Source organism: Thalassophryne amazonica, chromosome 12, assembly GCF_902500255.1.
Source record: "Thalassophryne amazonica chromosome 12, fThaAma1.1, whole genome shotgun sequence".
Taxonomy (NCBI): Eukaryota; Metazoa; Chordata; class Actinopteri; order Batrachoidiformes; family Batrachoididae; genus Thalassophryne; species Thalassophryne amazonica.
Genome location: NC_047114.1, coordinates 30,595,300 through 30,622,416, shown reverse-complemented (window position 1 = coordinate 30,622,416; position 27,117 = coordinate 30,595,300). Strand labels below are relative to the sequence as shown.

At 42.3% G+C, this 27,117-nt stretch overlaps 1 protein-coding gene and 3 non-coding genes across 4 annotated transcripts in view; 1 reads left to right on the top strand and 3 right to left on the bottom strand.

The window, feature by feature from the left end:
• LOC117521970 (ras-related protein Rab-36-like) overlaps positions 1 to 23,899 on the bottom strand; it is a 33,001-nt gene extending 9,102 nt beyond the window's left edge. The window contains 4 exon segments of the mRNA XM_034183334.1: positions 10,442 to 10,516; positions 10,614 to 10,705; positions 20,076 to 20,158; positions 23,783 to 23,899. Coding sequence (XP_034039225.1) covers positions 10,442 to 10,516; positions 10,614 to 10,705; positions 20,076 to 20,156 — 248 coding nt within the window. The 5' untranslated portion in view covers positions 20,157 to 20,158; positions 23,783 to 23,899.
• Positions 23,900 to 24,167: 268 nt separating this feature from the next.
• trnag-ucc lies at positions 24,168 to 24,239 on the bottom strand. Its single transcript has one exon. It is a non-coding gene; the product is annotated as a tRNA-Gly (tRNA).
• Positions 24,240 to 24,444: 205 nt separating this feature from the next.
• Positions 24,445 to 24,516, bottom strand: trnag-ucc. Its single transcript has one exon. It is a non-coding gene; the product is annotated as a tRNA-Gly (tRNA).
• A 300-nt stretch (positions 24,517 to 24,816) lies between these two features.
• Positions 24,817 to 24,888, top strand: trnap-ugg. The gene has a single exon. It is a non-coding gene; the product is annotated as a tRNA-Pro (tRNA).
• Positions 24,889 to 27,117: the final 2,229 nt, after the last annotated feature.

Genomic DNA, 27,117 nt, shown 5'->3' with positions numbered 1-27,117 from the left:
GGACAACTCAGAAAGAAGGAGAGCCATGGACAGAGTTTAGGTGCAGATTTGAGAATGTGTTTAGGGTCCATAGTGGCATATTGCCAGAAACACCTGTGTATGAACAACAATTGAAAAACGCTCTGATCCAACATTCCAATAAGGATATAAAAGCTTGGATACAGAAACATTGGATTGGATTGCCTACAGGCACATTGGAAGACACACATACACACTGCTGTCATGCAGAAGAAGTCTTAAAACAGAAAAAGACCAAGAAACAGCGACAAAGGAGTGTATGTAGCACATGGAGATGATGAAATATAGTTACCAGCAGGCAACTTAAGACAGCAGAAGCAGTGCAAACGCCCCAAAAAGCCATGGCAAAATAGACAAGGTGGACAGCCACAACGTCAAGGACCATGGCAACCACAACAGCAGGGAGGGCCACCACGTGGTCCCCTGATTTGTTGGAACTGTGGAAGAGAGGGACATATGTATAGAAATTGTCCAAATCCACCTACTGAGGGAGCAGCAGGGAGAATTCCACAACGGAATAATCCTCCGCAGCCACAGTATCCACAATGACTAGAATCCATAATCCATGATTCCATATCAGATAGGCAGTCTGAATCTGTATGTATGGATCTGTGTGCCTTGCTGGGAAATCCGGTACCAAAAACCAGAAGTGACTTTGTTGGTAAATGGACGACCAGTGACATTCCTTTGTGATACAGGAGCATGTAGAACCACATGTAATGACAACATACCTGTCCATCAATTAAGCAACGAACTCTTTAGGGTTCGCTCTGCAAATGGACAAACATCAGACGTCCCTATCACCAAACCCATAACGTTGACAGATCCATTTGGCCTGACGTGTACTATGTCAGTGTTGAGCATGCCACAATGTCCAGTTAACCTCCTAGGACGAGACGGATTGACTGCATTGGGTTTGTCCATAATTGTGGAACAAGGGAAATTAGTTGTTGAACGCACAGGAGGCGTTAACATGGTAAGAGAAGAAAGCGCTGACCCCACATTCCACTATTACTATACATTTGACATCTCAGAAGAAGATGCTGCAGGATGGGGTAAAGATGTCGTCTTGCAAGCGACAGCCCTACTAAAAAATCCTGAACAACAGATGTCACCACCTGACCTGCATGTCACAATGTGGCATAAAGATCCTCCAGGGTCCGGATGGTGACTATGAAACTAAATTGAAAAATGTTTCACCTGTGAAACTGACAATGACCGATTTGATTCATGATGGCAACACAATAGCCGTCATAACAGTAACAGGCGCCACTGAAGATGTATCAAAATTGAAATTCACAGGTATGCCATTACATATGTCACTTTGTAAGCCATATTTGACAGAATGGCAAGAATTGGGACTGACAGTCATAACAGCTTTGTCAGCCTCTGATTGGAGTAGAGTTGGCCCACGAACGGAGTTCAGTCCATCAACCAAGTTGTATAAAGTGCCAGTTAATGTCTCATTGGTGCTGACAGCTGGAACACACATTGATGCGTCCACTTCACAATCCTGAGTGTTTCAGTTGAGTCCTGAAGAGGATGCTCTTCTCTCTTCAGTACCGTCAGGATTGTGGACAACAGGTCCTTCAGACGTAGGACTGATTAAAAATGCACAACCTGTAGTTATAAGGCCCAAAAACAGAATACAGACCATGTGTAAGACAGTATCCATTGAACCTGATGCAATTGACGGAATCAGGCCAGTAATAGAGGATTTATTAACAGCAGGAGTAATAGTGCCATGTCCAGATTCACCATGTAACACACCCATATTTCCTGTGAAAAAGGCTCCGCCCTCAGGTGGGGTGGAGAATGATTCAAGATCTGCAGGCAGTAATGCTGCTGTGATTAAAAGAGCACCATGTGTCCCAGATCCCCATACCTTGTTAAATTCGCTGAGACCAAATTCTAATAGTTTATCAGTAATTGACATAAGTAATGCATTTTTCTCTGTGCCAGTGCATCCAGATAGTCAATTCTGGTTTGCTTTTACCTTTAAAGGACAACGATATACATTCACCAGATTACCGCAGGGTTACGCAGAGAGCCCAACTATTTATTCTCAAGTCATGTCAGCATGTTTAGCCAATTTCGTTCCACCGGCAGATAGCCAACTGTTAGTGTATGTTGATGACATTTTGATTGCCCCTGACACACGAGAAAACTGCATAACCTGACACAGTAGCATTATATGTTTCTTATTGACAATGGCCACAGAGTGAGTAGAAACAAAGTTCAGTTGTGTAGGGATAAAGTAAAATATTTAGGACATGAGTTATCAGCCACAGGGCGCACGATCCTGTCTGACAGGAAGGAAGCAATTTTGCACGCTCCAAAACCACAAACCAAAAAGCAGATGATGTCATTTCTTGGACTGGACAAATTACTGCAGGGCATGGGATTCCTTGCTATGCAGAGTTGACACAACTCACAAGGCAATTTGAGACCCCAAAGAGGTAAATTTCCACACCACAATATCCCTTTCAAGTGATTCATATGGATTATATACAGCTGAGTAAACATGAAGGGAAGGAATTTTGTTTAGTCATAATTGATGCCTTCTCAAAATGGGTAGAATTGTTCCCTACAAAACATGCAGATTCACTTACAGTGGCTAAAGCATTATGCAAAGACATCATCCCACGATTTGGAATACCAGAAACAGTCTTTCAGATAACGGAGCGCATTTTGTTAATGCAATAGTGCAATACGTGGGAGAAGCACTACAGGTTAATCTAAAAAATCATTGTTCTTATCATCCACAAAGTGCCGGATTAGTGGAAAGGATGAATGGAACAGTAAAAAACAGACTTAGAAAGACAATGGAGGAAACAGGCAGACCATGGACGCATTGTGTAGATTTGGTAAAAATGTTATATAAACATAACTAGTACCATGGGGTTGACACCGTATGAACATTGTTTGGCAGAAAATATCGACTGCCATATTATGGACAAATTTGGAATGTACCTGAGGAAGCCAATTTGGCGGATTACATGAGAAAAATGTTAGAAGGACAACGAGGGAGAGTTCCAACACTGATGATCCCATTTCTCCACAGGAGGACCCTAAAGTGGTACCTGGAGACTGGGTGTTGATAAGAAGCATCAAGAGAAAACACTGGCATTCACCTAAATGGGAAGGGCCCTATCAAGTACTACTCACAACACCCACAGCTTTGAAAATTGGGGAAAGAAGTACATGGATTCATTTAACTCACTGTAAGAAAGTCATTTCTGCAGACACAGACAAACAGTAAACAGTAGACAAGACTAGTAATAGTGTGTGAGCTTGGTGTTAAGATCCAGGTTAGACACGAAAGCTAGCAGAAGACATTAAGAAGGCCACTGTTTCTGACACATAGGTGTGCTGTAGTGTGCAGAAATGGCGAAAGAAAAAATAAAAAGAACGGGGGTTTCTGGACCCCACGGACAGTCCTTGTTATGCTACTTTTCTTTTTTGAATTGGGAGTATATTAAAAGCCATGAGCACGGGACATGATAATAAGGATCACATCCGCAGATTGCAGAGACAAAAAGAAGTAACAAAGACCCCAGTCCGATAATCAATGCCACAGTACATAGCTGTGATGGGATAATGCATACCGATTTGGTGTACAGGCCTGCATTCCTAGAAAGACTTCTGTGATCATCTCTGTACCATATAGTGCTCTTACCCATGGAATGCCGGATGGTGACAGAGGGACTAATTACGGAAAGTTTTTCTCATGGTATATGACCAACGTCACACGATAGGAGATGGGGAAACGTTGGTAGCCGATGAAGGAGTAGATGGACACCAAGATGGGCACAAACCGAGTGGGGCTAAGTACCAGAGTCAAAGTCTCACAATGTATCAAACAGATGATAAGCTGTCTATAGTGGTGAATACCACAGAAAAAGGAACCATATTCCCACCTGATATAGAGGGAGACTGTTGGTTGTTCCTCCTTTGGGTATACAAACAAGGAAAAGACCCGTATTTCCATTTCTTCCTCTGTGAGACAGATAGAGTACAGCAACCATATTGACCGAATTAAGTACGTCAAAGGGGGTGTCCATACAAGCAAAGGGGGTGTCTGTACAATGGCACAAAAGACATGAAGGCAGATGACTGGTTCCTAGTAACTACAGGAATTAGTGGACAAAATAACAATTGGCTTTTAATGGCAGAACAAGCAGGACTAGCAGCAAGAAGGACTGTGTTGTGTGTATGGGACCCAGACCTGTATTACAGGTAATACCGGCAGCATTACCAAAGACTGTCTACTGACTGCTATGACACAGACATACATTGCGGTAAACAACAAAATGTTTTAAGTGGACAAGATCTATCCAGTGACCAAATTACTAAGATCAAACCTTATTCTCAAGCAAAGTTGGGCAATGCTACCCATACATGTGTACACTTGACAGGGACAAGTAAGACTTGGGTAGCTTAAACCACACCGCCTGGTGTAAGAATGTGGTCCATAGTGCTCCCCATTCAAACCTGTCGGGAGGAGTGACGTATGGTGGTGGTGTGGGGATAACAGAATCTTTGACAGGACTGCCACGAAATGTGTCAGGTTATTGTGCATTAATATCATTATTGTTACCAGTTGAAGCCATACCATACCCCTGAAGACGTTACGACATATGCAGCCTCTCTTATTCCTGAAGATTGGCAGAAAGGCGTAGCCAGACATAGAGTGAAAAGAGATTGGAAAGGAGTGGGAAATCCACATATATTGACGCAATAGGAGTCCCCAGGGGAGTGCCTGACGAGTATAACCTGGTTAATCCAAATCGCAGCTGGATTCGAATCTTCCATCTGTTGGTGGTGCTCAATTAATAAAACGGGACAGAATAAACTACATCCACTACAATGTACAGAAATTAGGAAATTGGACTGAGGAAGGATTTAAGGCTGTCCATTCACAGTTAGAAGCACGTCCCTTATGGCCTTCCAGAATCGCATTGCTCTGGACATGTTTTGGCAGAGAAAGGAGGTGTTTGTGCCATGTTCGGAGAACAATGCTGCACATTCATTCCCAACAACACAGCTGCAGACGGCAGTCTCACTCAAGCCATTGACGGGCTGAGGAGTTGAAACAGGAAGATGAAAGAGCACAGTGGAGTAAACACCGAAGGCTGGGATTGGTGTGGAAGGGATGGAAAATGGAGGTCTTTGATTTCTTCACTATTAGTGTCTATAGCAGTATTTGCTGCAATTCTAACTGTGTGGATGTTGTTGTATTCCATGTCTCCGAGGCCTTGTAAATAGAATGATAACCACAGCAATAAGTCCAGGACCAGGAGGGGGTCCAGCATCATATCCACTTCTGGGGACAGATGACGACAAGGAGGACGATGGCTCTCCTGACCTGTACCCAGACCAATGGAAGTATGATGACCCAGACACCGATGATGGTGACAATGATGACATCACCTCTGGGGTGTAAGCCTAGAGAAAACATACCATGATGAACCTCTTAGTGAAAATCTCAAAAGAAGTGCTAAGCTGAGTGATGCCTACTGTATGTTTTAACAGGCGATAAACAGGAGGGGAATGTTAAAGATTTTGTATATAGTTATCACTGTTAAACGTTTGTACATTTGCCTTCTTTCTCATGGAACGGTGTTGTGCTGTTTTGCACTTCACCCTGAGAACGTACGTGTTATTCAACCTTGTTTAGCTTTGTCTTCTTTCTCATGAGAACGGAGATGTGCTGTTTTGCACCTGTCTTAATGCAATCCTGAGAATTCAATTTTGTTTTTGACGTTTGTGATGTGGTGTTTAGTGTGAAGGAGTGTGGAAGACAGGACACTTCAGGCAGATGCAGAACAGCTGATACCTGCAACAGACGAACGAGATGTGCTGACCTGAAGTGTTCTTCCTTACAGCTGCACTTATTGACGTATGCGTTTATGTTATGGGAAGAAACTTGTCTTGCGTCATTACCCCCACCCTTAGGACAAGTTTCTTGTTTATGTGATGAGGGCGTCTCTTAATAAAAGAGCGGAAAGCAGGCCAGACTTAGTGTAGCCTTGGTGTACAGCCTGGCCGCACTCCGCGCGTAATATTTGACTTTCTGTCTCACTGGTGTTTCTTGACTCTGTTTGTCTTGTTAAAGGTTTTAAGAATGTTTGGAGGAGAAAACCCAACAGTAGGGAGCCATCTAGTGCCCGTACTTGCACAGGTGAAGTAAGTGCACCAGAGGGAGCCCTGCCTCCCTGGCCCATTTGCTGTCTAGCAAATTCCCTTCAGAGCCCGTGTCCACCAGTGCTGGGGCCTGAAGGGTTAAATCCTCATAAAGGATTGTAACCGGGAGTCGTGTGGCAATATGGGTGTGTCCCACGTGAATGTCTTGGCCCACCCCTCGCCCGTTTCTAGGGGCGGGCGTTGGTGTTTAACCACTCGGGGCAGTCCCTCACTTGATGCTATCGAGCCACAAACAAAGCACGCTCCGCGGACCAGCCTCCTCTGTCTATCCGGTGGTCTAAATGTGGCCCTGCTCGTGTCCATAGCTTCAACAGCAGGGGGAGCTGTAACCACACGGAGCGTAGAGGCCGTGGAGCGTGGGGGCGGAGCTCGGTTGGAACCGGAAGGGAGAGGGACGGCGCGTGCCCGGCCACGCCCTTCGTCTCGTTCCCGACGGCGTTCTTCTAACCGATTGTCTAATCGTATAACCAGATCAATAAGCCGTCTAAATCCCGCGGTTCGTCCTTAGCCACCAGGTGCTCCTTCAGGACCAACGACAGTCCGTTTACGAAGGCGGCACGGAGGGCAGTGCTATTCCAGCCGGACCTCGCCGCCGTGATGCGGAAGTCGACTGCATAAGCAGCTGCGCTCCGGCGCCCCTGTCTCATTGACAGCAGCACGCTGAAGCGGTCTCTCCTCTATTTGGGTGATCGAACACTGTTCTGAACTCCCTCACAAACCCATCATATGTCTGAAGGAGCCGTGAATTTTGCTCCCAGAGCGCTGTAGCCCAAGCGCGTGCCTCACCGCGAAGCAGAGTTATAACATAAGCTATCTTGCTAGCATCAGTCGCGTACATGACGGGACGTTGTGCGAAGACGAGCGAACACTGCATAAGAAAGTCCGCGCACGTCTCCACACAACCCCCGTACGGCTCTGGAGGGCTTATGTATGCTTCAGGGGAAGGTGGGAGGGGTCGTTGAACGACCTGTGGAATGTCAACGTTGCGCACAGAATCGACAGGAGGGAGAGCCGCAGCAGCGCCCTGAGGGCGCGCTTCCACCTGAGCGGCGAGAGCCTCCACCCTGCGGTTAAGGAGGACGTTCTGCTCGGTCATTAGATCCAACCGAGCCGTAAAGGCGGTGAGGATTCGCTGCAACTCACCGATCATTCCTCCTGCAGACGCCTGTGTGCCCTGTTCTTCCATTGGCCGTTCAACAGCCGGTTGACGCCCCTCGGGGTCCATGACGTTGGCCGAGATATCCTGTTGTGAAAGTGTAGGAACACGGACCCACAACAGGGGCGCAAATGAACGGACAATGGAGGAAGTCAAATAACAACACTTTACTGTTGTGAAGAAGCACAACCAACACGGCGAATTACAATTGTAGACAAGTAGTCAATTCACAAAAAATGTGTCACGTGGGGCAGGCTCGAAGATAAGAGACGTCCGTCAAAGCAGAACCGGAACCACACGATTTCCCTCCGCCACCGAACCCCGGGAATACTGGAGCCGCCAAGTCCGAACACCCAGGTGGCCACTGCCTCCGCTTGTCGGATCTGGTACTGCTGGCGAGGAACAAAAACAGTTAGATGTGGGTGCGTGTGCACCCAGCAACACGTATGGTGGGAAAACCACCTCCACCTCTCGTCGAAAAAAGAAACAGAATATCTGCTGTCCAACACACACAAGCAACAGATATTCCTGTCAGAAACACAGTCAGCTGAGAACGTTACCTCCTTGGTAGAGCGATATCTCGGCAAAGAAGTGGAGATGACGTCTTGCAGATATACCGCTGCGGATCAGATGATTGGTAACAGCTGTCGTAGGTGACAGCTGTCACCACCCGTGCTCCTGTGAGGTGGCAGTGCCCTCTGGTGCCTGGAGCCCGCACTCCAGGCAGGGTGCCCTCTGGTGGTGGTGGGCCAGCAGTACCTCCTCTTCAGCGGCCCACACAACACTAGTGTCTACACATAAGTATCAATGGACCATATGCTAATTTACTAAATTCTGAAAGTTAGAAAAGGAAATCAGAAAAACTATCTGGGACCTCAGAAAGCCCATCTGCAATTATTGCTTTATCTCCAAAATCAGTCTATGCAAGCGAAATTATGTTCAGTATGTGTTGTCATTAGTGCCACTTCGAAAATTAAATTCATGATAAGTAATTTATCCTAAACTTATGATCTGTTGTTTTTTCAAACTTATGCAAAAACAAATCTTGAGGAAAAAAAATACAGTATGCGATAGTTAATAATTATTAAGAGCCTGCTCTTTCATATTTATGAATACATTTTACCACATTGCAGTTGTTTTTTTTAATGAAAACTCAACCTATCATTCTTTTTGAGTTCTACACATGTGGTGATACCTTATTTACACCAGGATGTTAATAAAATCAGTGCTGGCTATTCTCAGAATAAAGTACTTATATCCACAGTTTCAAATTGCATAAGTCAAATGGTGTCCACTTTATGGCCTTTTCAAAACATTAAAATTACTGTTCTGGATGCTCAGAATGCATCTGGGCTCATCTAGACACCGTTGGCTTCAGACCCCCGGCCTATGGGCTTCGGCCCTGTGGGCCTCGCACTTTGTCCCCCCCAATTTCTAGTTCTAAATTGCGCCCTTGAACATACCACTGTCCCAGCTTTTTTAAAACGTCTTGCAGGCATGCATTTCAAAATGAGCACATATTTGCACAAAAACAATAAAGTTTATCAGTCTGAACATTAAATATCTTGTCTCTGTGGCGTATTCATTTGAATAAAGGTTGAAGAGGATTTTCAAATCATTGTATTCTGTTTATATTTACATTTTACAACAATGTCCCAACTTCAATGGAATTGGGGTTGTACAACACAGTCCATATGGAACAGGCTGATAGAATGGTCAAGGACACAGGCAGAAGTTCAGTGCACAAGAAGATGGACAACAGTGTCAGTGTAGGTAGCAGCAAACACAGAGTCTAGAGAAAGAGGCAGATGGTCAAAACACAGTGAATCACACCAGGTAGATGAATCAGGAAATGGCAGCCTAGGCTCAAGAAACACAAGGAGACACTGTGGGTCGGCAACTGGAGATCAAACACGAAGCGTGAACATGAGAAATAAGGCACAGAAGCAAGACAATCTGGCACTGGAGTGATGGACTATGGACAGTTGAATGGTGTGTCACTCAAGCAGCAGTACATTATGGGAAAATTGCCATCTACTGGCCATCCAGTAGATGGCAGTGTTCATGGCAGTGTGAATAGCAATTTCCACACATTCGCTAAAAGTGCAGAATCACTTAACAGAATTTTCAGTTTTCAAATTACCTTTTATACTAATTTAAAAAAATGACATATTTGCAAATACAGATTTATCTGTAAAACCCACCACACACATTTCAGTAACTTGTGTGTTATACCGACCAACCACTGATGACAGGAAACTAATTTTCCCATAATGCATTGCGGCATGGGCGTCTGTAAATGCTAAAACCATCAAAATTAGTGCATTACATTAAAACTAAAAACATATAGCTGATATTTTCACTTTGTAAAATGACAGAGGTGACATTAATTTCAATAACTTGCCCAAAATTAGTTTGTTTATAATTTGAACCATAAGTCAAAACTGTCTGCCTGTGCGTGAGTCGTGTGATACGCCTGCAAGTCTGTGTGCGGTGAAAGTAAATTATCTTTTCTCTCTCTCTCTCTCTTCCTTTCTCTCTGGTAGTCAGCTCCTAGTCAGCGCTACCTCTCATAGATGTCTGTCTGCTGCAAAACATGTAACAGGCAGGCACTAAAATCTATGATTTCGGACTATATAAATGTTTTTTAAATGTTAAGCTTTATTCACTATGCCCGCAAAAATATGTTAGTGGTCTAAAGTTACTGGAACTAAATTTATCGGAAGCTAATTGGTCCTGCTGATGGTTTTCAAAGTTATCTGAAAAGCTAATCCACTAACGAAAACATTAGCTTCGATAATTAGTGGATTAGCGGAACTGTGCCCACCACTGCCCAAAGCACATAAAACAAAAGACGTGAGGAAACATGAACCTTGACAACAACCATACAGTTTGCATGAGTTCCCTCCAGTACGAAAGTGTCTGTCTCTGTGTGTCAGTCCTGCAATGGATTTGCAGCCTGTCCAGGTTCCTCTCGCTGGGATAGGCTCCATCTCCCCTATGATCCTTAAGTGGAATAAGTGTGTATAGAAATTAATGAAAGACTTGTTGATACCATACCTATTAATGAGACAAGTCTTTCCCACGTTGAAGTCACCAACAACCACTACTTTTGCCATTTTCTGGTGATCCCACCTTTAAAAAATAGAATTTTATTCCCATTGCTAATTCCAGAAACACATTTTTTATCATTTGAATTTGACTTTGATTTCAAACATAGTGAGGGCCTCACGGCTGATGGCTGATGGTTCTGTCTTTGCATCCAAGTTTAGTCTTAATGGCCCAGTCCTCCTTCATTTGCAGGCAAGCCTCGGGTCTGTAACACTGAAAACAGCAACAACTTAATTTTCCTTACTTTCGTCTGCAAACATTTACAGTTGTGCATGAATAAACTAGCCCCTTTTTTAAAACACACTGCCTGCATTATGTAGTACACAGCACATAATGTACTGCTGGCTGCTGGACAGTTCTGGGCCATCAATTATCAAACTGTACATGGAAAAGGTTCTAAATGCTGACATATGACACATTTATTATGTATGCACCTACAAAAAAACTGCATTGTGTGTATGCTCGTAATGCATACGAAAGTATTCACAGCACTTCACTTTTCCACATTTTGTTATGTTACAGCCTTATTCCAAATTGGATGAAATTCATTTCCCCTCAAAATTAGACACACAATACCCCACAATGACAATGTGAAAAAAGTTTTGTTTTTTTTTTTTTTTTTTAATTTTTGAAAATATATTAAAAATTAAAAAAAACAACAACTAAGAAATCACATGTACATAAGGGTTCATAGCCTTTGCCATGAAGATCACACTTGAGCTCAGGTACATCCACTGATCATCCTTGAGATGTTATACAGCTTAATTGGAGACCACTTGATTTGGAAAAGCACACACCTATCTACATATAGGGTTGACAGGTTGAACAGTTGAACACTTGACAGTGCATGTCAGAGCACAAACAAGCATGAAGTCAAAGTAATTGTCTGTAGACGTGCGAGACAGGACTGTCTCGAGGCACAAATCTGGGTAAGGATGCAGAAACATTTCCACTGCTTTGAAGGTCCCAATGAACACAGCGGCCTCCATCATCCATAAATGGAAGCAGTTCAGATCAACCAAGACTCTTCCACGAGTTGGCCACCTGTCTAATCTGAGCAATCGGGGGAGAAGAGCCTTAGTTATGGAGGTGACCCAGAACCTGATGGCCATGCTGTCAGAGCTCCAGCATTCCTCTGTGGAGAGAGGAGAACTTTCCAAAAGAACAACCATCTCTGCAGCAATTCATCAATCTGCCTGTATGGTAGAGTGGCCAGATGTAAGCCACTCCTTAGTAAAAGGCATATGGCAGCCACCTGGAGTTTGCCAAAAGGCACCTGGAGGACTCTAAGACCATGAGAAACAAAATTCTCCAGTCTGATGAGACAAAGATTGAACTATTTGGCCTGAAAGCCAGGTGCATGTTTGGAGGAAACCAGGCACCATCCCTACAGTGAAGCACAATGGTGGCAGCATCATTGGTGTTGTTTTTCAGTGGCAGGAACTGGGAGACTAGTCAGGATTGAGGGAAAGATGAATGCAGCAATGTACAGAGACATCCTGGAAGAAAACCTGTTCCAGAGCGCTATTGACCTCAGACTGGGGAGACGGTTCATCTTTCAGCAGGACAATGACCCTAAGCACGCAGCCAAGATTTCAAAGGAGTGGATTCAGGACAACTCAGTGAATGTCCTTGAGTGGCCCAGCCAGAGCCCAGACCTGATTTAACATTTCTGGAGAGTTCTGAAAATGGCTGTGCACCGACGCTCCCCATCCAACCTGATGGAGCTTGAGAGGTGCTACAAAAAGGAATGGGCAAAACTGCCCAAAGATAGGTGCACCAAGCTTGTGGCATCATATTCAAGAAGACCTGCCAAAGGGGCATCAACAAAGTACTGAGGAAGGGTGTGAATACTTATGTACATGTGATTTCTTAGTTTTTTTATTTTTAATAAATTTGGGAATTTTTTTTTTTTTACTTTTTCATGTTGTCATTATGGGATGTTTTTAGTAGAATTTTGAGGGGAAAAAATTAATTTACTCCATTTTGGAATAAGGCTGTAAAATAACAAAATAAGTTTAAGTTGAGACATTTCCTTCCACTCTATGTAAAAACCAACACAAGTAAATCAATGTAACATGTTGGTGTTTACAAATAAATGTGCTTTTGTAAAATATGTCATTTTTTTCATTTGTATATAAAAAAAAAAATAATAATTTCCCGCTAGAAAGTGCCTAAGCACAGGCGTGATGACATCACAACTCTATCCAGTTAGGGAGGACAAGTGGTTGTGTGGACCGCTGAAGAGGAGGTACTGCTGGTCCACCACCAGAGGACACCCTGCCTGAAGTGTGGGCTTCAGGCACGAGAGGGCGCAGCCGCCTCGAGGAAACAGCCGGGAGTGGCAGGTGCCACTCATCATCTCATCATTCCATCCATCTATAAAAGCCGGACAGCAACTCCACCTCCCTGCCGAGATATCGTTCTACCCATCAGGTAAAACCCTCAGCCGTTTTTCTGTGCCGAACGCACGTGTTTTTCTCTGAGTTTTTTTGCAGGAGTACCTGTTGCCTACTTTCAGCTGGGAGCTGGGTTTGTGGTTAGTAGAGGAGTGACGCTCTTCACCCCTCACTCCAAACCAGATAAGTAGCACTTTCAGGCTCTGCACGAACTGTGTTCCTGTGTTGGAGGTGGAGATTTACCCTCAAAAGGAACTGAACTGTTTGCTGACTGTTTTACTGGGTGTGCACACACCCACCATAAACTGTTTCTGCTTCCTGCCAGCAGTACCAGGTCTGACAGCTAGGAGACGGTGGCCACCTGGGGACTCTGGACTTGGCGGCTCCAATGTGCTCCAGATCCGTCGGCAGTGGAAATCGTGTGGGACCCGGCTCTTCTCTGGACAGACGTCTTCTATCCTCGAGCCTGCCCGCACGTCACCTTTGTATATTTGAGTGGATTCTAAATCTGTGATTGTCTGTATTCCATTGTGCACATTCACAACAGTAAATTGTTATCTTTTTGGCTCATCCATTGTCCGTTCATTTACGCCCCCTGTTGTGGGTCCGTGTCACTACACTTTCCCAACAACAAGGTTTCTTTCAATAACAAGAACTGTCAAATAACTTTATCATGTGTGGTTGGAGTTGTGTGGTGATAGGAATCACTGTTTGAATGCTTGAATAACGATGTCAGTCGCACAAAGAAATCAATCATGAAAACATGTTTGGTGCGGTGTTATAACAGATCAATCAGTCGCTCCGTGAAGCGTCATAACATCAAGCCTGGTTCACATGGCAAAATAATTAGGCTGATATCGGATCCGATCTTCCCCTTCCGACAATCTTAAGGACGCCCCGACAATCGTGATGACGCTAAATAATCTTATCAGATATTCCTGCCGTGTGTGGTTTGTAAGAGCACTCTGATCTGCTCAGAAGGACGTGAGGAGCCAAATGTGACATGCAGCCAATCAGAAAGCGAAGTGTCTGACCTGGGAATGTTTGTGTGTTGTTTTTACCGTGTGCCGGACACCACACACTGTACAACTACGAGGTCTGTTAGAAAAGTATCCGACCTTTTTATTTTTATCAAAAACCATATGGATTTGAATCACGTGTGATTGCATCAGCCAAGCTTGAACCTTCGTGCGCATGCGTGAGTTTTTTCACACCTGTCGGTTGCGTCATTTGCCTGTGAGCAGGCTTTGTGTGAGCACTGGTCCACCCTGTCATCGTTTTTTTTATTGTGAATAAATATCTGAACGATTTGGAGCTTTGCTGCATCAATTTTTTTCCAGAAACTGTGAGAGACCTCCAAGTGGACACCGTTCGGAAAATTAATATGGCTTTCAGAAAATTAATATTGTTACAGGAGTTTTTGTCATGGAAAGAGGAGAGGAGGGACGCGCCATGGAGCCGTTCATTACGCGGGACAAAACCACCTCGGTGTTGGTCTCACAGGACGGCTTAAAGGTGGATTTCAGATGGCTGTCGGTTGCTTTTCAGTCGTGTGATTATCCGATTGTGATTGTGCATGAGCTGGACCTGCCCCAACATGTCCTGGAAGGCTTCATCACGGCGTTGCTTTGCACCATGCAGCTCCACCGCAACAAAAACTCCTGTAACAGTGGAATGTGCCGTTCATTTCTAAACTGGATGCTGTCTTGATCCGGTATGTCGTCTGACTAGCACAGAAATTGTGAAAAGATGTGGACATCAGCATTTTTTCGGCACATTGAGACAGACATGCAGAGGAGTTCCGCGCGTCACGGTGGAGCTGCATGGCGCAAAGCAACGTCGTGATGAAGCCTTCCAGGACATGTTCGGGCATGTCCAGCTCATGCACAATCACAATTGGATAATCACACGACTGAAAAGCAACCGGAATCCATCTGAAATCCACCTTTAAGCTGTCCTGTGAGACCAACACCGAGGTGGTTTTGTCCCGCGTAATGAACGGCTCCGTGGCGCGTCCCTCTGCTTTTCTTTCCATGAAAAAAACTCCTGTAACAGTGGAATGTGCCGAAAAAGTGCTGATGTCCACGACTTCTGCCTTTTTGTGAAAGTCAGACGAGGTCCCGGATCAACAAAGCCTTCACGTTGGAAATGATCTGGTTGTTTCAGCGGGGTCTGAGCATGTCGATCGGCGCTGGGAGCGCGCCGTGCTCTCAGCAGCTGTGGGCCATCCTTAAAGCGGCAGTAACACTCCTTAATCTGTATAATCCCCATAAAATCGTCCCTGAAAGCCATATTAATTTTCCGAACGGTGTCCACCTGGAGGTCTCTCACAGTTTCTGGAAAAAAATTGATGCAGCAAAGCTCCAAATTGTTCAGACATTTATTTGCAATAAAAAAACGACGAGAGGGGTGGACCAGTGCTCACACAAAGCCTGCTCACAGGCGAATGACGCAACCAACAGGCGTGAAAAAACTCACGCATGTGCACGAAGGTTCAAGCTTGGCTGATGCAATCACACGTGATTCAAATCCATATGGTTTTTGAAAAAAATAAAAAGGTTGGATACTTTTCTAACAGACCTCGTAAACCTGTTAGATCTGACTTTTTTTTATCTCCACGTGTGGGGTCTCTCAGGTTTTTGAAACCTACAGATAATTTTAAAATCCTGCAGTCAACAACACTGTGATATAACTGGTCGCCAATAGATGGCAGTGTTCTATGCATTTTGACGCTGGTTATATCACATGGCCTGAATCACAACAGACTTTTCGGCTTTGAGAAGCAACCTGGGCTTCTTCTGGCATTTTTACATAAAACAAATACAATAACAATGTCTATAAACCCAGAGAATATATTCACAAGAGTTTGAGGCACAATAAACAAAGAGTTTAATGCTTTCTCCCTGTCGAGCCTGATCAGAGCATTTCAAATGCAGTTCTTCTGTTGTGAACACCCATAATGCACTGGGCACAGCTGCATGTCCACACTAAAACCTTCAAAATTAGTGCATTACTTTAAAACATATACGAGGTCTGTTAGAAAAATATCAGACCTTTTTATTTTTTTCAAAAACCTGATGGATTCGTCGCCACTCCTTTTCATGGCCAAATCTTCTGTCACAGTGGAATGTGCCAAAAAAGTGCTGATGTCCACCTCTTCCACAATTTCTCGGACAGTCACACGACAGTCCCGCATCACCACAGTGTTCACTTTGGAAATCATCCGGTCATTTCAGCATGTTGATGGCCGCCCGGAGCATGGCTCGCTCTCCACTGTTGTGCAGCCGTCTTTAAACCGGTTGTACTGCTCCTTAATCTGTGTGATGCCCATAGCATCGTCACCGAAAGCCGTCTGAATAATCCAAATGGTTTCCACCTGGCTGTTGCCCAGTTTCTGGCAAAATCTGATGCAGTCGCGCTGCTCCAGTTGTTCCGCCATTTCCTTGCAAAGAAAAAACGACAAGTGACTACACCCATCCTCACAAAGGCTGCTTACAAGCAAATGACGCAATCGACAGGCGTGAAAAATTCATGCATGCGCACGAAGGTTCAAGGTTGGCTCATGCAAGCACACATGATTCAAATCCATCAGGTTTTTGAAAAAAATAAAAAGGTCAGATACTTTTCTAACAGACCTTGTATCTGATATTTTTACTTTGTAAAACTTCAGCCGTGACGTTAACTTAAATAACTTGTCCGAAATTAGTTTGGTTAAAATTTTAACCATAAGTTAAAACTGTATGCCTCTGGATGACTTGGGTGCTATTGCCAGCCTATTCATATAGGGTCAAAAGAAATTAGTTTTTTTCTTTTCTATGACCAGTTCTCCGTTGCCTGCAGAGGATAGAGCAGTTTCTTTCAGAACCAGCTCTTCTCTGTTTGTAGAGGATAGAACTGCACATCTACTTCAAAAAGCTACGTCTGCAAAAATGTTTGCGGTCTAAAAGTTATCGGACCAAAACTTATCGGAAGACAATTGGTCCGATGATGGTTTCCAAAGTTATCTGAAAAAATAATCTGATAATGAAAAAAATATCTTTGATAGTTAGCAGATTAGCGGAACTGTGCCACCACTGATATGGTGTAACATTTCCAAGTCACCTAGGAAAGTTAGAAACCCTTCATAAGAAAGTCATACATGCCTCGTGATGGTCTGATTTTTAATGTTCTACCAGAATGCTTTTCCACCAATACAATCTTCTCAGGTTTGGTGAGTATAATTACCTCCAGAAGGCATGTATAATGTTCCAGGTTGTCTACAAACTCAACCATAAACTGTGTGAACTCATTCCAGTCTTTCTTCCTATGTATGCGCACATCTATGCCACCAGGACTAAAAACCTAATTACTGGGAAAAAAAACCCAAAGGCTTTAGAATTGCGTGCAGAGGAATGTAGATTTGGATTAAGCTTGATGAGAAGCTAAAAACGTCTCATTCCACCTCCATTTTCAAGGAAAAAATAAAAAATAAAAATGCAACTCTTGTCATTGTATCATTAATTTACTGATCATTGCTCTTTCTTCATTAATTAGATATTGGGTGTACCTACTAATCTCGTGCAATCAGGATGCTGTGATTGTCTGTTGTGTGTCAGATATATGTCTCTATGTTGTTGTACTTGAAGGATATCTTTCTAATATCTTGTCTGTTTACCTTATTTGGAAGAAGCTGGATGCCCTATCAGAATAGCTTCCTTGGGATATGCATATATATCCCCCTGGGGGGGGGGGGGGGGGGGTGCTGGAGCCTGTCCCAGCAGTGAGGTATGACAGCTGCTTTTATTTTATTCTGGTTTTTTGACAGTTTGTTTGTTTGATAGCTCATTTACTGGAGTTCTGTTATTCCCTTAAAACAGGCAGTGGTACTGCTGCTGGACATCAACACATTCTTCAGCCATTTATTCATCTTACATTACACAGCAGATTTAAAAAAAAAATTATTCAAAGGGTACCATGGCTACTTTTAAATACCTTGGGACACTATATTACAACACAACTCTTGTTAATCCTAAATTATTACTTTATAACCTTCTACGCATGCCTTCTTCAGGGTGCAAGACCGAACAGCTGAGTTCATCAGTGAGCGCCTGAAGTGCCTGGTGTTCAAGTTTACATCTTGAGTCAAAATGATCAATCCTTTTTAAAATAATTATGTCCTCTAACACACATAGATATATCCTCTTCCCAGTGGTGGGCACACTTCCGATAATCCGATAACAGATAATTATCAAAGATAATGTTTTCATTATCGGATTATCTTTTTAGATAACTTTAAAAACCATTATCGGACCAATTAATTTTTGTCCGGTAACTTTTAAACCAATAAACAAAGTTGAACAGCGACAGCGAAATAGCAAAAAAAAAACACAAAAAACAATCATTTCCTTTAACCCCATACCGATATGCTGGCAATATCACCTAAGTCATCCAGAGGCATACATTTTTAACTTATGGTTCAAATTTTAACCAAACTAATTTTGGACAAGTTATTTAAAATGACTGTCATGTCTGAAGTTTTATAAAGTGAAAATATCAGATATATGGTTTAGTTTTAAAGTAATGTGCTAATTTTTAAGGTTTTGTGAGCACATGCTGTGCCCGCCAGTGCATTATGGGTAGAATGATGTAATCTCAGCACGATCACGACAGGACAATTGCATTTCAGACACTCTGTTCAGGCTCCACGGACAACAGCATTAAACTCTAGTGCCTAAAACTCTCGTGAATATATTCTCTGGGTTTATAGATGTTATTGTATTTGCGTTTGTTAAATTCCACGCATTTTAAATGTAGCAGACAGGGATTATCTGGAATTTTGTTTTCAAGGCCTCTACTGCCATCTACTGGCCAGTAGTGTTCATGGCAGTATTCGCCCTAAGTATTAAGTGTCTGGGCACCAATTCAACTTTTTGGCTTTGCAAATGGCTTTTTTTTTTTTTTTTTTACAAATGAAGTTTAAAAACAAAACAACAGCAAAATAAATAAATAACATTACAAGACAGCTCTGCGGTGTTTGCACAGGCACAGTGCGAGCGGTTAGATGCTTGTAGCTCTTCAGCAGCAGAATACCCTCACGACGGCCAACCAGAATAATATCAAACAGGTTTGATTTTCATTGGACCATACGATCGGCGATCAGGAGGTGGTCCTGAATGTTAAACGTAGCTTGTTACTCCATGTACACTACACGATGCAGGACGTGCGATTAACCTGAAACTCGGTACAAAAAATTCCTGCATGAAAAATCATCTCGCACAGTGTAAAGCACGTTTTACAACATCATAAAACTCTCTCCACATGCAAAACATTTTGCGATGACACTTCCAGGGCTCCATAAAAATGCCTGTTTTTACAAATTAAAAAAAATGGAATATTTTACAAAAGCACATTTATCTGTAAACACCAACACATGACAGATGTCACATTAACGTGTTGGTTTACATAATGAATGACTGAACCAATCAGTGTTTAGCAGAGGCACTTTTACCCAGAATCCTTTGCGATCTGTCTGTGTTTGTTACAAAACCTCAGAATTAGTGCATTATTCAACATTAAAAGATATATGCTATATTTTAACTTTGTACAAATGACAGAATTGACATTAATGGAGTTATTCTATCGGTATTAATGTTATTTATAAATCAAAACCATAAGTCAGCATGACTTTATTTTTCAAGACCTCCGCCTGACCGGAGCATTGTGATTGATAGAGAGTTGGCTATGTGGCTGCTCTCAGAGTGCCTCTGTGCTGGGAGCGCTGTAGTAAACAAGCGCTTCCAGCAGGGGCAGAATGCTCAAAGACAAAAGTGTGGTCTCATTGTTTGGGTCTGTTGTTACTTTTAATATTACTAGAAGCTATTGTGTCATTAAAACTTAAATTCGTTTTATTAGTAGTTGTAAATGTACCAGAGACAATATTGGAATTTACTGGTTATCTGTAACTTCCGATACATTTTTAGGTGGTTTATTGTTTTATCTTTATCGAAGATAACTTTTCAGTTATCTGATTATCTGTTATCGAAGTAAATTTTTTGGTTATCTGTGCCCACCACTGCCTCTTCCCCAGTGTTTCTAATTCATGGAAACCCATGTAAGTACAGTTGTGGTGAACATGGATGGAAAAACAAACCTCATATCACAGTAGATAATAACTACATAAACAGTCTGTGACTGACTCTGATTACCTTTGGGAATTCCCAGATGATCCTGTCTTTGTTGACGGATGCTAGAAAGAGTTTCACGCCATTTGTGCTGTTTTGCATCATAACTGTAAGGAAATGGCAGAAGTTATTGACACCAGGCAATACTTTTGGACAAATCAAGGGGTCAATCAGTAAGAGCAGACAGAAATCAAAAATGGTTGTCATCTCTCAGCACCTATTAGTCAGGGTACTTAGTGTCAAATTTCAAATTAATGTTAAGGCACCTTGACAACTCAGCCACATGTGGTGTGCAGCCAGTACATTCTGAGTGCCGGTCCCAAGCCCAGATAAATGAGGAGGATTGCGTCAGGAAGGGCATCCGGTGTAAAACAAGCCAACCCAACTATGCAGACTAAGAATTGAATTTCCATACCGGATTGGTCGAGGCCCGGGTTAACAACGTCCGCCACCGGGGCTGTTGCCCAACAGGGTGCCAGTGGAAATTGGGCTACTGCTGGGCGAAGATGATGAAGAAGGGGAGGAGAACGTTTCCACAAACAGCGGGAGAAGAAGAAAACTAGAAGGGTGGAAATGAGAGTGAATGTTGGTAGTATGACTGGTAAAGGGAGAGAGCTGGCTGATATGATGAGAGGAGAAAGGTAGACATATTGTGTGTGCAAGAGACCAAGTGGAAGGGAAGAAAGAGCAGGAGCATTGGCGGTGGGTACAAGTTGTTGTACCATGGTGAGGACAGGAAGAGAAATGGTGTTGGGGTCATTTTAAAGGAAGAGTACGTTAAAAGTGTGTCAGAGGTTCAGCGAGTGTCTGACAGGGTGATGAGTGTGAAGTTGGAAATTGAAGGGGTGATGATGAATATCATCAGTACATATGCCCCACAGGTAGGTTGTGAGATGAAGGAGAACGAAGATTTCTGGAGTGTGTTAGATGAGGTGGTGGAGAGTGTGCCCAAGCATGAAAGAGTGGTGATAGGAGCAGACTTCAATGGGCATGTTGGTGAAGGGAACAGAGGTGATGAAGAAGTAATGAGTAGATATGGTATCAAGGATAGGAATGGGGAAGGATAGATGGTAGTTGATTTTGCAAAAAGGATGGAGATAGCTGTGGTGAACACCTACTTTAAGAACAGGGAGTAGCACAGGGTAACATATAAGAGTGGAGGAAGGTGCACACAGGTGGACTACATTCTTTATAGGAGATGCAAGCTAAAAGAAATCAGAGACTGTAAGGTGGTGGCAGGAGAGAGTGTTGTTAGGCAGCATAAGGATGGTTGTTTGTAAGATGACTTTAGAGGTAAAGAAGAAGAAGAAAGTGAGAGCTCAACAAAGGATCAGATGGTGGAAGCTGAAGGAGGAAGACTGTTGTATGAAATTTAGCGAGCAGGTGAGAGAAGCACTGGTTGGAGGAGAAGCAATTTTGGACAACTGGAAAAGTACTGCAGATGTGGTGAGGGAGACAGCTAGGACAGTACTGGGTATGACATCTGGACAGTGGAAGGAAGACAAGGAGACTTGGTGGTGGAATGAAGAGGTCCAGGAAAGCATAAGGAGAAAGAGGTTGGCGAAAAGGTTTTGGGATAGTCGGAGAGATGAAGAAAGTAGACAGGAGTACAAGGAGATGCGGCGTGAGGCAAAAAGAGAAGTGACAAAAGCGAAGGAAAAGGCACATTGCGAGCTGTACAAGAAGTTGAATAGTAAGGAAGGAGAAAAGGACTTGCACCGAATGGCCAGACAAAGGGACAGAGCTGGAAAGGATGTGCAGCAGGCTAGGGTGGTAAAAGATGCACATGGTAATGTGCTGACAAGTGAGGAGTGTGTGTTGAGAAGGTGGAGGGAATATTTTGAGGAGCTGATGAATGAAGAAAATGTCTGCAGTGGTGATGGACAGGTTGATGGATGAGATCAGACAGGAGTTCCCATGGACTATGATGTTTGCAGATGACATTGTGATCTGCAGTGAGAGTAGAGAGCAAGTTGAGTCTAGTCTGGAGAGGTGGAGATATGCTTTGGAGAGAAGGGGAATGAAAGTCAGTAGAAGCAAGACTGAGTACATGTGTGTGAATGGGAGGGAGCCCAGTGGAATAGTGCAGTTACAAGGAATAGAAGTGGTGAAAGTAGATGAGTTTAAATATTTGGGGTCAACTGTTCAAAGTAATGGAAAATGTGGTAAAGAGATAAAGAAGAGAGTGCAGGCAGGGTGGAGTGGGTGGAGAAAGGTGGCAGGAGTGATTTGTGACTGAAGAATATCAGCAAGAGTGAAGGGGAAAGTTTACAAAACAGTAGTGAGACCAGCTATGTTGTACGGTTTAGAGAAGGTGGCACTAACAAAAAGACAGGAGGCGGAGCTGGAGGTGGCAGAGCTGAAGATGTTGAGATTCTCTTTGGGAGCAACGAGAATGGACAAGATTAGGAACGAACATATCAGAGGGACAGCTCAGGTGGGACGGTTTGGAGACAAAGTCAGAGAGGCGAGATTGAGATGGTTTGGACATGTGCAGAGGAGGGACCCAGGGTATATAGGGAGAAGGACGCTGAGGATGGAGCAGCCAGGCAGGAGGAGAAGAGGGAGGCCAAAGAGGAGGTTTATGGATGTGCTAAGGGAGGACATGCAGGTGGTTGGTGTGACAGAGGAAGATACAGAGGACAGGGTGACATGGAAACGATTGATCTGCTGTGGCGACCCCTAACAGGAACAGCCGAAAGACAAAGAAGAAGAAGTTAAGGCACCTTGACACTTGCATGAATCTGATCCACGCACTAGAATGCAATCTTGCGTGCCAATGAGTAAAAGTGTTGTAAACTATTGTAAACTGTGCGTGAAGTGTGTGCGGCTGTGTTCCAGTGTGCAAAGAAAAATTTGAAATGCTCAAAATTTCTGGCACACATTAATTTTGTAAACTACGTAGCTGTGAACATTGGCCTCTGGGTCCAATTATATGGAAGCTATTGAAGACAAAAATGACTTTTAGAAATAAAAGGTGCAAGGAAATCTTTAACTTCAGGTGTGTCTGTGGTCCCACATCTCACGCTTTGATTTGGGGTGTCTAGGTCATGGTCATGGTCATGGCATGGAAGCCATTGAAAAAAAAAAAGTTTAATTCCGACCTTAATTTATTGATGGCCCCTGGGTTGCCTGCCAAAAACACTGAATGAAAATGGCAAATATCCAAATGTCTAAATAACTTCATAAGTAACCTTGAGGTCTTGCCCACGATTGACAGATGTATTTATTTTTTTATTTGCGCGCGCGTGCATACACACACACACACACACACACACACTCACGGGTCTTAAGTTTAACCTTTGGGCAGGTCAAGGTAAAAAATAATAGGCACAATTTCTGTATTACATCATGCAAATGCAACTGCAACATCATCATTATACAGAATGAAACCAGACTTCAAAATAAAAGCATTATTTTTCTGTCCATAACTAGAACTGTCAAAGCCGTGAAGTAGATTTCGGTCATACGGCTTAAAGTACTTTTATGGATGTTGTTTTTAGTAACGACTTCCTGTGCGTTTGCCATGTCGTTATGAAAGCAGTGGCTGTTACAGGCGCTTTTATTTTGATGATCCTCAATACAAATGGGCCTTTTTTTATTTTAATGACTTTGACACATTAGGAAGAGAAAGATATTCGACCAATCTACAACGTCATCTCAAAACAGAAACACCTTTTCGTCATGTCACATGATTTACTATCATTTTACGAACACAAGGAATGACTCACCGCTGCTAAAATGACCTCAGTGTGTTAAAAATAACCCTCGATTTCTCCGGACTGTTTGCTGCAGCAGCACGAATGGACGCTGTTGAATTAGGATCTTGTTTCCATGACAACCCCGTTGTTGTGCCGTATCACGTGATAAAAGAGTACTTCTGTCGTATCTATCAGGATTGAGGAACAAAGTAGAAATGCGACAAACATATTTTTATGCAAAACTGCTATTACGGTAGCTACGAATTACAATTGCGATAAGAGTTGTTAGTAGGGAAGCTTGTTTAGGTTTTAATGCTGGTGACCGACGTTAGTGTAACATCTAGTGACAGAGAAAGATAATTTCTAGTAGTCATAAATAATTTCAGAAATGCTATTTTAATCTTAAAAAAAAAATTGCGTTGGCCGGGAATCGAACCCGGGTCAACTGCTTGGAAGGCAGCTATGCTAACCACTATACCACCAACGCTGATGTATCTTAACATCTCCTTTAGCACACAATCACATAACGTGGCATTTGTCTGGATGCTAGTAACATTGTATAGATGTGGGTTAAAATAATAATTATCAAGCGAACACTGTTCCCGTTCCTTGTATCCCGAAAGCAAAAGACTTCGAGACCAAAAAGATTCGTGTAATGTAAACGGATACAGTCATAGAAGAGGAAAAAAAACTGCGTTGGCCGGGAATCGAACCCGGGTCAACTGCTTGGAAGGCAGCTATGCTAACCACTATACCACCAACGCTAATAAAATCTTATGATGTCATAGACCATATAGCCGGACATGACCAAGATGAGATTGTTAAATATGTTGTGTGTTTGTTATTTAAACAATATTTTGGATACGTATTCAGTGCTTTCACATAACATAAATGCATAGGTGTGTCATGTATTCATTCCTTTTTTATGACGTGTGGTAATGAACAAAAGTTACATTACCGGTAAATGTCTGGGAAAAGTCCTCGCCACCCAATTAAAAAAAAAAATAAAGACTGACGACATATCACAAAGATGAAAAAGGACGCGATCAGTTATTTGTACTTGTGGCTCGTTGGTCTAGGGGTATGATTCTCGCTTTGGGTGCGAGAGGTCCCGGGTTCAACTCCCGGACGAGCCCAATTTTTTCTTTTTAGTTAACATACAAGCAGTAACTGAAATATAAATCACTACTGACTATGCTGCCAACTATAAAACTCCGTTGTATAACTCCAAACAGGTTTAAACACTAACCTGCTCTACTGTAAAGCCTGTTTATCTGTTCTATTTGCAGGACCTGACCACATGGTCCCAATCTCATCATTTTGCGATGGCATCACGTGATACCGCATTTTCGCGCAGGTATCACAAATTAATTTCGTGATGGGAGCACGAAATGCGGGGTGACGCGGGGGTGTGGGGTGGGGGTTAGGGGGTGAAGGGATAGGGTTAGAAATAGTAAAATTTAGAAAATGCATTACGAAAATGTGACAGTTTGTGATGGGAACATGAAAAAAAATGTGTGACTGGACTGAGTTTTACATACAGTGAGGAAAATAAGTATTTGAACACCCTGCGATTTTGCAAGTTCTCCCACTTAGAAATCATGGAGGGGTCTGAAATTTTCATCTTAGGTGCATGTCCCCTGTGAGAGACATAATCAAAAAAAAAAAAAAAAAAAAAAAAAAAAAAAATCCGGAAATCACAATGTAGGATTTTTTAATCATTTATTTGTATGTTACTGCTGCAGGTTATGCTACTAGGTTATGGTAATCAGGAACATCGAGGATCTGGACAAATATGACCAATAAGGTATGAGGACACAAACACATCACAACACCATGACACAGACCAGAGGAACCTATTCATCTACTACCTATTCATCTACATCTGGAGACAAGAAGGATATAACTCAAAGGATTGCTGATCATGGAAAAGTAGAACTGAGAACATTTAAATACACAGACCACAATGTACTGGACTTGGAGCACGATATAGACCCGGACAATAATTTCTTCTCAAATATCAATGACAGTTGTTGCTATTATACAGATGAACAGTTTAATCGGATCATTAGAACGGATAACAAATTATCAATAATCCATTTCAACAGCAGAAGTCTATATGCAAACTTTAACAACATTAAAGAATATTTAAGTCAATTTAAAAAAAATATTTAACATAATTGCTATATCAGAAACATGGATCAATGAAGATAAAGGAATGGATTTTGAACTGGATGGATATGAATTTAATTGTGTAAACAGAAAGAATAAGAGTGGAGGAGGAGTGGCTGTGTATGTGGATAAGAACATGGATTATAAAATAGTAGACAATATGACAACTGTGATTGATAATTTATTAGAATGTATAACTATTGAAATATGTGAAGAAAAAAGCAAAAATGTATTAGTCAGCTGTATATATAGAGCACCAGGATCTAGTATTGAAACATTCACTGACTGTATGGAAAAAACGTTCTCAAAAACTAATCAAAAAACTGTGTTCATTTGTGGTGACTTAAATATTGATCTGCTCAATCCAAATAAGCATAAAATAACAGATGAATTTATCAGTATAATGTACAGTATGAGTTTATATCCAAAAATCACCAGGCCAAGCAGAATTACATCCCATAGTGCTACCTTAATTGATAATATATTCAGCAATGATATTGAGAATAACACTGTGAGTGGATTATTAATCAATGACATTAGTGATCATCTACCAGTTTTCATCGTTTATAATAGAAACCATCGGCGGAATCAGCCAGAGGAGAAAATAAAATACAGGCGAGTGCGGACAGAGGAAAACATGAACACACTAAAGAAGGATTTACAGGAGCAAAACTGGGAAAAGGTATACAGTGAAAGTGATGTTGAAACATATGAAACTTTTTTACAAATATTTACATCATTATATGATAAAAATTGTCCAATTAAACAAGACTACAGAAAACAAAAAATCCAAGCTCGACCATGGATGACGAAAGGGTTACGAAATGCATGTAATAAGAAAAATACACTGTATAGAGAATTCATAAAACTAAAGACTAAAGAGGCAGAAAATAGATATAAGAAATACAAAAATAGATTAACTAATATTATACGGGTATGTAGGAAGGAATATTATAGTAACATATTATATAATAACAAAAACAATATTAAAGGAATATGGGATATATTAAATAGCATTATCAAAAATGGTAATAAAAAACAGAGTTACCCTCAGTATTTCATTGATAATAATGTCAAGAAGGAAAATAAGGATGAGGTAGTCAACGGTTTTAATAATTTTTTTGTAAATATTGGACCAAGCTTGGCAGAAAAAATTCCCGATTCCCAACCTGAGGATTGGGATAATAATCTCA